The following is a 12,063-nucleotide window of genomic DNA, read 5'->3' as shown; positions in this document are numbered from 1 at the left end:
TTTACGCACCCCCCACCTGCCTCCTATGCGCACACGTCGTAGATGACATTGACAAACGATCTATTTTACCGTTGACGTTTGACAATTTTGATGTTGCGCAGAAGAAGGGGGCGCAAATCGGCCACGTTGACCTCATTCTCTTTGATTGTCGCGTGAAGCGAGCGGCATCTGCCATGGGAATGTAAAATGTCTACCACCACTGTTCCGCTAATGGAGGTAACTTCCCCCCTCGCCCCGCCCCCTGCATTAGTCAATCTCTGCTCCGCTCGGCGTATGTATAATACGTAATCGTAACAGGCATTTGCACATTTCACCCATTAATATTAATATAATTTCCGGGGGTATAGCAATTCCCGAGCCCCTTTGGACAAAATACAACACCGTTAGTCAACTTTACTTCATGGCTTTTATGTGTGCCAATGCATGCCTTGGCGGCTGATTAACGAAATGTTCTCTTTTTTAGTGAGGGCAACGAATTGCATTGTGTCGGTGTGTTTTGCCCTCGGTTTTTGTTTTGGCATTGAATAACAACAAAAAGTAACGATTTTCATCTTGCAGCTGCTCCCACCGCCACACAGTTTTCGCCTCCCTTGCTCTCGAAGAGAAAGAGAGAGAAAACAACTCGGAGACGCCAGGAGGAGGCATCTCAGATGAATGGGAAGGGAGCAGCAACCACAATTGCTCAAGGGCTTAGGTCCTCTCTATTTATATTTTTTTTTAACAGGTAAGGCCCACGACCTGGCCACAAATAAAAGCTGATCATCACGTGGAAATGTATTGCAGCCAAATACTCTAAGTGCGTGTTTCTAAATGTGGAGGGAAAAACCGGAGGACCCGGAGAAAAATCCCAGCAACCATGGGGAGAACAGGCAAACTTCTAATGTATGCAGTCGCCAGGGTCGGAATCGAACCCACGAACCTCCTGTATACCAGGCGAGGTAGTTGACATCTCGAAATTAAGTTATTATCGGCTAATGAATGAGCGTTTACACGTGGGAGGAAACCAGAGCGCCCGTACAAAAAAACTAAAAAACTCACGTGTGCGAGGGGGCAACGCTTTATCCCGGCCGCCACGGGTAACAGAACGGACAACACGACAACAACGGCAACGACAGCAAGAAAATGGTCGGCGAGCGAAATTAAGAGAACCAAACAATCAAAGACCCGACGAGCGGTCGCGGATGATTGCGTGGCACCGGGGGTCGTGCGGGAGACCCCCTTGAGCACCGCGACCCCGCACGCTGACGACGATGTCACAGCGCAGATCTTCCCAATCGTCGCCGTCTGGATCGCAATACCATTTGCCACCCCATCGCTAAATTTACGCGCCTTCCCGTGGCCGAAAAATGGTAAAAAAAAAAAAAATGTGATTTCTTGCTCTAGATGGGAGGCAAATGACACGAGTCTGATGGCGCAATTGCGTTGTAAGTAGTAATGAAAGAAACATCTTAAGTAAGGTAAAGAAGAAACGTATGGATTTCTAAAAATAGCTTTCTCTCTTCGTTCTCTGTAGGGGAAATGCCTTCAGCAATGATGATCGCCGTCAGGTCGTTTGAGAGTCCACTCGCAAGCGATGGGGGTCTGTTTTCACTCCTGGTCGTCACCTTTGCCACGTACCAAAGCAAAATCGAGGATCGATAGCCGGGTGGCTCCAAGGTCAAGAAAGCTGAGCCAGCACTGCTTAGATGCTCGGTTCGAATCCAGTCCTCGGCCATCTGTGATTTAAACCTTGTTCTCAAGTGCAGTGAGTTCAGAGTCAGACGATGTATTTATACTGGAGGAATCCCATGAGCTGTAAAGCTTTTTTTCACAGATGTCCAGAGGGGAGGGCCAGAACGTCACAAAAAACAAACAATATGAAAACACGATAGGAGTGCAAAGTATAGGAAACGTAAGCAAATTTAATTTAAAAAATATGTACAAGAAAAACTAAACTATTTTTTTATTTTATCAGGTAAAGCCCACTGAGTTATTAGCTTTTTCAGAAGCAACATGGCCACAAATGAAAGTTCAACGAAGTCACTTGATGTGTGGACATTTATAGCAGCCGAATAATCTAAATAATCTAAACGCACGTTGATTATAAACGTGGAGAGAAACACTGGAGGACCCGGAGAAAAAAATGCCATGTGACCACGGTCAGAGAGACATGCAAACTCCAAATATACAGCAGGCGTCAGGGTCGGGATCGAACTCCCGTCACGTAACATTCGGTTTTGCACTCGATTTGACAAAATTCCAGGCCTCAAAATTCTCACGTCGTTTCGACTGCCGTGCGATGAATATTTCCGCTTGTGTGTAGATCCCGTGACATCAATTGCCCAGGGTGGGGTCATCGTCTGCCGGCGTCATGGTCAAAAAATGTTTTTGGGGCCAAATCAGGAAGAAAATGACACCGCAAATTACTCAATTGGGAATACACACAGCAATTATCACCACCGTCCTCCTCCTCCTATCATCGTGACAACTTGACGGGACCCTCCAAAATAGAATCACAAGACTCATCAGCGTTCACCGAGTGAAGAAGCGTCGTAATAATAATTGTCCAAACGGTAGAGAGCATCTCGTGTGATGCGTCATGGAAAATAGCACGAGGTGGTGGAAGGGGGGGATATGGGATGGGGAGGGATGGTGTGAGGTGGGGAGGCAAGCGGACAATACGTGGGGTCATGGTCCATCTCATCTGGGATGTGGGGAGGGGCGGGGCGGGCAGGGGAGGGGGTTTGAGGTCTGGGAGGGTGGGGGAAGCTGCTGGGATGTGGGACTTACCCAACTCCCACCCTCACATGGCAGCTCTCTTCCCACCCGGCCACTTACCGCCTCGATAGCAAGGAGGTGGGGGGGGTCACACGAGGTGGTCGCTGTGAGCGCGGTTCAGTAAGGCAGGGCCTGGCTCCGGCCTTCTCTTAAACCAGTTCGTTTTCCGTCATTGCCGTGACTTGCTGACCCGCCCCATGCTGAACATCTTGTGAAAGAAGGGCTTCGTACGCTCATCGGATTCGTCCAGACTAAGTAAAGATACTGATGATCCTATTTGGCGGCCGAAATAGGATCATCAAACGCAGAGCCTCTCCCTGTCCGATTCTCGTCCTGTGAGTGTTTTTTTTTGCTCCTCGAATCGACCGGCGAGCCGGTAGAATTACGCGTTGCCTGGCGCCTTGCTGAACGCTCACGGCGCGTGACTTAATTTAATTTGTTTGGCCGTGTCGGGTGGGGTTCAGGGTGCTGGCGGAGAGAGACATCCCGGCAAACACGGCAACGTTTTGGGCTAGCGTCGGCGGCGTGCGGTGGGAGCGGTTTGGGGCCAAGCGTTGGCCCAACGTTGCCATGGATATCGTCCGCTCATCGGAAATTATTCCAAAGTCAGGCTTCGTGATATTTCATGAACCGGCCCTGAATTGTCCACTTGAACGAATGATACGAAAGAGAAAAAGAGAGGAAAACGCGCGCGTATTTTCGGGCTACATTGCGCCGACTTAAACATCTCTCATCACCGTCAAGCAAACGGTGAAGACTCGTGGGCTGTAATTGGGCTTCGAGATAAATGTGCGGCAGGTGTTTTTATTTTATTTTCTTAAAAATCTTATTTGATTCCTGGAGTCCCGGAGAAATTACCCCGGTGTGATGGCCGTTGTGAACGGACAATGCACGCGGAACCGTGTGGCTTCCCGTGACCCCTCGTGACCCCCCCTCCCCAGGTTGCCGATCAAATTGAACCCCCGGGAGAGAGAGAGAGAGAGAGAAGGAGGGAGGGAGATAAACGCGCGCCTGTTTTTGGGTGGCTCTGCGTTACGTGCTACAGAAATATTTACTCTATCTACCCGCCTTCAAAATTGCAGGGTGACCGTTGGGGGGACGCAGCTGGCCAACGTGGTGGCAGAGCGCATGCGTTTGTGTGTGTGCGCGCGTGTGTGCGCGCGTGTGTGCGCGTGTGTGTGGGGAGCGGTGGCGTAGCGGTTAGTGCACTGCGCTACGAACTCTGCGACACGGGTTCGATTCCCGCTCACGGCCAACACCAGTGACGACTATCTTGACCGTCCGTGGGCCGCCCCTAGGTGAGGTGTGTAAACATCGCCACTAGGGAGACAAAGGCGGCCGGGCGTTGTGCTGGCCACCCACCCCCTCGTGTGCCGTGCCGGCCATTATAGGTACTCGTGAATAGCACTTGCCCTGACAGTATGTTAAGGCTTTATGGGGGATCTTTGTCTTTGCACATCTTTGTGCACCTCGGGCAGTTGTTGCAGGTAGGTAGGGATAAAGATGATGCAATTAAGTGGGGACGATAAGAGAGGGGTGGAGTGAGTATGGAATAATTTCCTTAATTGTAAAAACGAAATACCATTTCCATTCTGCCAACCCAGTAAAGAATGACAATGTTAGGTTAACAACGTTGAACGCTGCGGTGGCGAGATGGTAACTACCTCGTCTGGTATACAGGAGGTCGTGGGTTTGATTCCGACCCTGACGCCTGCTGTATATTTGGAGTTTGCATCTCTCTCTCCCCCTTGGACGTGTGGATTTTTCCTCCAGGTCCCACGGGTTATCCCTCCATATTTAGAATCAAATGGTTAGTTGAGAGTATTTGGCTGCAATTAATTTCCACGTGATAAGCCACTTTGTTGAGATGTCATTTGTTGGCCAGGTCACTTCTGAAAAGAGCTATACAGCTTAGTATGGTACCTCAACGCCCACGGGAGTTTTCGCAACATCTTTGCGGTGACCCACCACCAACACCTCGCTGCTGCCTCCGGCAATGCTCGTGCGACAGCGTAGCCACCACTGCCCTTTGTCAATCCACTGCTGGATGAAGGCCTCCCAACCCCCTGTTGGGTTATTTGCCGGTCAGGTAGCGGGGGGGGGGGCGGTGAGTGTGTACTGTGTGTCATTTTAAATGTGCGATTGTCTAAAAAATAATTACAGGAGTGTTTTTCTACCCACTCCACACGGCAACTTGCATAACAATCAGACAGCCAAGGTCGTTGGATTCAGGGCACTCAACGCATTCGTGCATTAACCACCGAAGCACTGTTCTCCCAAGTTGGTGTTTAACATTGCACAATTTGACACTTGGAATGAATGGGTCTTTTTCACGACCCAAGTGCAGGGGCCGTCAAAGTGTGTAACGCTTGCAAGCGGGCAAAGTGGTAATTGCATCTCGGCACACTTCGGGAGGAGGGCCCCGGCGACACCACTACTCATGCGCTTTGTGTGCCGGCGTTTACTTGGATGTATCGTATTAATTCTCAGCCAAAACACGACGAATGAAATAACAAGATAGCTCACTGACTGCTCAGCCACACTGGGGGAGCGCGCGGGGAGGGGGGGGGAAGAAAAGTTTGAGCTGGCCGAACTCTCGCAAATTGAGTCACCGGAGACGGAGTCGAGTTGACCCGCGGCCAAATTAATCCGGCTGATGGACTTTTTTCTTTCCTGGGCGAGGAGCGATGATGGCACGCTGCTGCGCCACGTGCTGCCTTGGGAATTTGTCTTCCCCCCCCCACACACCTTTTGGATCTTCCGGGTTCTCGTCGCCGCGTTTTGCTGGAGTGCCGCGCGAGAGGAAAAGTTTCGAGAGAAACTCTTTTTTCAAACGGCGGCGTAACAGCGCTACCGTCGCTGGCATGCCCCTTCGCCCCCCCCCCCCCCCACCTAGTGCAAGGGGTGAAATGGAACTGTCCACCACCATCCACCACCGTCTACCTGTCCAATAATCCCTCCCCCCCCCCCCCCAGCATCATAGCCCGGTGCCTCTGGACCACCCCTCCTCGTGGCCTCTCTGTGGTCCTCTCAGTGCAGCTGCACCGCCTTCAAACTCAGTAGCTGTTAAGATCAACCACGTGTTTTTTTTTACCTTCCTCTCAAGTAAGGCGGCGGAGAAACTGCGGGACCTCCGATGACCGTGCCGTGCTTTCACAGTGACCTAGCGATGGTTGCCCACCTGTTCCGGTTGAGTTTTCCCAGGATCGCCCTCTTGTTCATTTGGCTGTCTTTGGAAATCGGTTACGTTTTCCCGGGACATGAATTGGCCCAGTTTTTGTCACTTGAACAATCGTATTCTTCTTTTTCTTCTCATTTCGAATGGCTGCTGATGTAGAGCAACAACTGCAATTTCCCATTCAAGTGGTCAAGCCAGGCAACCGCGTCAGGAGTAGCAGAGTGTATCACCGTAATGTTTGTTGTGGATTGGGAATTGCGTCGTCACGTGTTGTACGGTCTGTTCTGGACGACCACAGTCGCACATTGCTGGAGAGTTTTTTCATTTTCCATTTGTCCATCGGGTATCTTGGCATCGACCGCCATGGGTTGTGTCTGCTATTTAGGGTGGACCATGAGCTTCGTGGGAGATCAGAATCAGTTGTACAAGCCCATGCATTGGTGTTGAGCTCTCCCCCTCTTCCGGTATTGTGAGATATTCTTCTGCCCTTGATTCATTCTAGTTTTGCATAGCTCAAAGGTGGCGACCCCGAACGGCAGCAATGGTTGGCAAGGGGCATGGATAACATGTGGACAACCACTTTTTGGCGGATGTGACCCAACTGACGGGCAGCAGTGATGCATGGATAGGCAACTTTAGAACGGTTTCACCTACGCTGCGGTGAAGAGTCCCAGTGAGCACGAAACGGGTCCACAGATGTCTGCCACTGCATCACTGCTGCTGTCAGGAAATGTCGATTGTTTTCTTTGCTTGCGTATTGCACAGAGGCCGTTTTGTTTTGACATCTCTTTGTGTTGTTGTTATTGCTGTTTGAAGCAGCATGGTTTTCCAGCCTGTACTATTATTATGTTATTAAACGGAGTATTTAGTAATGCTGCTGCTGCGTTGACAGTGGTGCACGATGACACTAACAGCATCAAACACTCGACACGTTCTTCAATACGTCTGTGTGTGTGTGTTGTCTTAAAGGGAAAAAAATATATATAACAGACGACGTTTCGGGCAACGGTCCTACTTCATGTCATGTAATAAAATCTAATATTATCGCGCTATGAAGACGAGACATTGTGCCCATCGGAGTGTGCGGGGGAAGGACAACAAACGAAACACAAGACGCCGTGGTAAAGAAATTAGAAATTAGTTTGTCAATATAGATAATATAATATTGCGTGGCTCCAGTGGCTTCCTAATATCTGAAGGAAGAGCGTTCCAGATGGCTGCAGAAGTGCATCTGAAAGTGCGCAATGTGGTGACTGCCAAAAGCCACCGACGTCGCTGCTGTAAGGATGACCGGAGTTCGCACGATGATGGTTTATGCGCCACGGCAAGATCGGCGAGGTGTCGTGGTTCACTCGCGGCACAGCACCTTGTGCACGTGTGACGAGCGCCGCGTTCTTTCCTCTAAGACCGCAACTCCGTTTTCCGCCCACAGATGTCTTGCGTGAGGCCGCTCTGGGCATGGGGCCTGTGGATGGTGCTGGTCAGCCTGGCACCCGCCACGTGGCCTGGCCTCGGCACTCACGCGCTCCACCCGGACGCTCCCACCGCTCCGGGCCCGCGGCCACCTGGCGCCCGCCCATGCCTGGCGCCGGTCTGCCCGCGGTGGAAAACGACGACGACGACACCGAAGCGCTCGCCGGGGCTCGCCGCGTTGGACTTCCCCGGCCGGAGCGTGAACCCCGCGGAGCGGCGCCCTGGCGGCGCAGTGGACGCCGGAGCCACGGGGCGTCTCCTCGGATCCAAAGGTGCAGCGGCGGCAGAAAGCGATGCCGCTAACCGGATGGCGTTCCCCACCGGCCCAGTTCACAGCAACGCTGTGCACCGGTGGCCAGCAGCTCGATGGACGGTGGCACCGGCGGCGGCGGTGTTGTTCCCTGGGTTGGGCAGCGAGAGTGTGAACGGGCGGTGGACGCGGTCGGTCACTCTGCCGGTGTTGCCGCGGGCAAGGCAGGATTCTCCGGGTGCCGTCATTTCCAAAGCGCCATCGACGGCAACGGCAACCGCGGTGGTGATAGCGCCGCACCGGACGACGATCGCACGGCGGCGGCCGCAGCGGCAGCAGCAGCGGCAGCGTCGTCGTCGTCGCCGACTGACTCGGCGGGGGACATCGACCGGCCGGCCCAAACCTCGGCCGCCCCGGAAGGCCCCGACGGAGGCCCCGGAATACTTGGGAGCCGGCGGCGGCTGGAGGGGCGGCATCGGCGAAGCCGAAACGACGACGTACAACGGCACGGTGGAGTGGGGCCCCACGGCTGCGGACGAGGACCTGTCTTCGATCGAGGACGGGGAGGATTTGCCGAGCCCGGTCGGCGGGATGGCGGCGGCGGCGGCGTCGGCGGTGCCGGCGGCGACGGCGACGACGACTGAGACTGGGGACAGACGTGGGAGCGACGATGGCAGGAAGGTGAACGAGCACGGCGAGAGCGAGGAGGAGGAGGAGGAGGCGGGGACGGGAGGAGACGGCGATGGCGACGGCAGACGGGGAGAAGGGACGACGTCGCCGGTGCGGATCCGCACGCCGGCGAACGTGGACTGGGGGCGGGGCAAGGACATCGCCGTAGACAGGACGCCTGGCGGAGCGGCGCGCTCCAGCGGTGAGATGCGCCGCGTCCGCAGAGTCACCGTGACGGGTCGGTGACGATCGGTCGAGTTAAAAAATCATTCGGATCCAGGAAGGGGGCGAGGGGGCGGGCTGGAGGCCATTGTCCAAGACTAACGTTTTGGGCAAGGATCCCTTTTTATTTTCTCATGTAGGCTTTTTCAATGTCGTGGGTTTACTCTCCAATGGACAACCGGTGTGCTGAACTCGTAACTAATTGCCACGTTTTGTTTGCGTGACAAACCTTACTAATTGGCTGTGTCGGGTGTTGGCAGGTTAAACGACACATTGATATTCACGCGATCTTACCCAACAACGTCCATTACAAATGATCAATAATGGCAGTGTTGTTGACGAATGTGTGTCGGAGTTTTTGTTGCACCCTTATGGTTATTAGGCTTTTGATAGCGTGGCACCCAAGCTATGGAACGCCTTGCCACTTGAAATCCGGCAATCAGAGTCGGTAGATATATTTAAGTCTGCTTTGAAAACCCATCTCTTTAAAGAGGCATGCACATTTCTACACTTGAATTACACTGGTCAACACACTTTTTCTGGCATAAGGTATTCCAACGGTTTTAAGGTAATTTTGGGGTACTGATTCCATGCAATATTTGAGATATCAAATATTGCATTTTCAATAAAAACTGCAGAAGAAAAATATTAAATAAATGTGGATATGTACATAAAATGATATTCTAAACACACTATCCTAAAAATACAGCACTATATTTTAACACTAAAGCAGTCACTGACTCGCAACAACTTGCAATCATAAGTGGCAGAGTTAATTTCGGGTAAAATCAATGAAAATGGGGTATGCCGATAGCATAAAAATGAGATGTGATAGAGCAAATCTGAGATCAGATTTGGAATCAGCACCCTGAAATTAGTCAAAAAAAGCTGCAAAAGTCCAGGCCAGAAAAAAAATGTTTTTTTTGTTGTTGACCAGTTTTATAATTCTAAACAAGTTCGGCGACGGCTCGGATCCGAACACCAGATCCTCAATCGTGAAGGTCCCAAGCTCGGCGCAGTGCCCTCCGAGCCACTCCCAGTCGCCCCGATCTCTCTACGCTCCTCCCCCGTCCTCTATGCGCGGCCGTGCGCTGCCGCCGGCCTCGATGGCACCCGTCGCATGAGATGCGCAGAGATCAACACTCTGTTCTCGTTCGCAAAGCGCCGTCGCCAAACCTCACCATCTCGATTGCCGCGCCAGTGTGCGGCACCACTTTTTTGGGGGGGAGAAATTGTGAACGCCATTTATATATTTATTTGTGGAGGGGGGGTGGGTGGCGGGGGTTGCAAAACATCAACGTTTATTTTTCGCGAAGGACATTTCATCATTTTCAAGCGAGTGTAATTCTTTCTACCTCCATCACCCTCACCACCCCCACCCCCTCCCCATCCCCCGGCTCTCATCAACTCTACGCTGTCATTTGCGCGCGGCTCTCAAGTCAACTTCCAAACGACCCAGAAGCACCGCCGCTTAATAGTTGCGCGCGCTTCCCACTCCACGATAAACAAATCTGCCGAGCTGTTATTAATAAGTCATTGAACAATCGCGCGCGTTTGCAGCGAGCTTTATTGCTCATTAATAATGCATTCCCGGAGCTCTGAGTTCCCCCCATCAAGGTGAGATCTGAATCCTCAGAATGCATCTCGACAACACTCTGGCTCTGCATATGTATGCATTCATGTTGAACTTCACCCACGTGTCCGCACGTAGCCAACCGTGCTAATCGGAGGTGCGGTGCTGCAGCGTGCTTCTTCATCCGCTTGCTTCTTCCTCCGCTTGCCTTTCATTCGTTCGTTCATTCACGGGGTGGCGGCGTTTGCCAGAGGCTCTGCGTCACGGCCTCACCGAGCCCTAGGTGAGGGGGGGGGGGCGGTGGGGAGAGTTGCTCACGGCAGAGGGCGATGCTTTTGCTGTGCACGCGACACCACTGGAGCCGTGCACAAGCAGAGTAAATTACCCCGCTGTGTACGTCCATGGAGGGGCAACGCGTTTCTGAAAGTTGCAGCGACGAATATCGAAACGACGTATTTGTACGTCGAGGCGATTTACGGGGCAGTAGTGGGTGGTGGAGGAGGACCGGCTGAGAGAAGGGACGGATGACGATGCCGTCAGTGACGTGAGCGTGTGGGGTTTGAGGCGACAGCAAATCGGGGTTCACGGTGTTTATAATCAAGTGATGACGTATGTGCGAAACGACGTAAATGGGGGGAGATGTCCACTGCAATCGTTCAGCTTTGGGATGTTTGGGCAAATACCACAGCAGTTACATCGTACGTGGTTTTATATATTTATTCTTAGCTCTGGGAGGAAACTGAAGAAGCCAGAGGAAACCCATGCTGAACAGGGGAAGAAAATGTAAATTCCATGCAGAAAGGGCACTGGGACCAGGGATCGAACCGCATCCCTTCTTTCTGACACCTGCAAATCAAACAAAATTCACCAAACTGCCACGTTGTAACTCCTCCGCGGAGAGCGCACCGATCGGGGGCATTGTGAACTGTGATCATAACGGGGAGCGCACTTGTGAAGGTTACTTGGTTTGTAACGCAGACGATGGTGCCATTTTTAGTAGCCAAGATACCTGGCTATTTTACATAGAGACCCATAGAGATACATACCACGTAGAACAGCCCCGCTGTTCTACGTGGGACATCCGCCCATGGTGGTGCTGCATGAGCACAGAAGGAGTCGCGGCGACGGAGATGAAACGACCACAAAAAACCCCCACCAACAGTGCCTGGAATGAGTAACAGGGTCCTCGAAGGAACAGTGCACGGCTAACGTAAGCGCCCTGGTGTTGGTGCAAGGTATGAAATCCGAGGGTGGTGGTGGTGGTGCTGGAGGGGGTAGTGGCAGTGGTGGCGGTGGTTGTGGTGGAGGCTGTGGTGGCGGTGGTGGTGGTTGCGGTGGTTGTGGTGGTGGTGTAGCCGGTGGTTGTGATGATGATGATTGCGGTTGTGGCGGTGGTTGCGGTGGTGGCGGTAGAAGCGATGGAGGAGTTCGTGGTGGTGGAGCTGGTGGTTGCGATGGTTGCGGTAGAGCCGGTGGTTGCGGTGGTGGCGATGGAAGCGGTGGAGGCAATTATCGCTGTCAGCGGTAAAACTGCGTGCGCCGCAGGCGTCTGTCGACCGAGTAAACTGGAAAGGAAGGAATCGTGCAAATGATGGATCCTTGAGTCATGGCAACGTCATCACCACCCCCCTTTGCGATGTCCTTTAAATAGAAATCGTTGCTCCAGATGTTGTGAGCGTAGGCACGCAGCAAAAACTAAGAAAACCAGCCTTGTATTATACGAAGTATAATAATGAAGTACTCGCAATAAAGCTGCAAGGGTGGGCTTCTCTAAACGAAGGCAAATGTCCTTAAGTGCTGGTAAAGTGCTGACAGGGTGTGGGCAGGATTGCTGTCATTGTCATTGCTGTTGTCATCGGAGTTGCCGCTGATGCTGCCGCCGCCAGAATTCAGCAGGGCAGCATCGGGGGGCAGCGAGCCTCATGGCGCCCGGCAGGGCCG

The 12,063-nt window shown here is 52.6% G+C and overlaps 1 protein-coding gene across 1 annotated transcript in view; it reads left to right on the top strand.

Annotated features, from left to right (window-relative positions):
- Positions 1–12,063, top strand: part of LOC144730622 (uncharacterized) — a 74,946-nt gene that overhangs the window by 54,080 nt on the left and 8,803 nt on the right. The window contains exon 2 of the mRNA XM_078611269.1: positions 7,368–8,529. Coding sequence (XP_078467395.1) covers positions 7,368–8,529 — 1,162 coding nt within the window. The remainder of the gene's footprint in view (positions 1–7,367; positions 8,530–12,063) is intronic.

This window comes from Lampetra planeri, chromosome 36 (genome assembly GCF_965212315.1).
Source record: "Lampetra planeri chromosome 36, kcLamPlan1.2.h2, whole genome shotgun sequence".
NCBI classification, from domain to species: Eukaryota; Metazoa; Chordata; class Hyperoartia; order Petromyzontiformes; family Petromyzontidae; genus Lampetra; species Lampetra planeri.
This window is presented reverse-complemented; position numbering and strand designations above follow the sequence as displayed.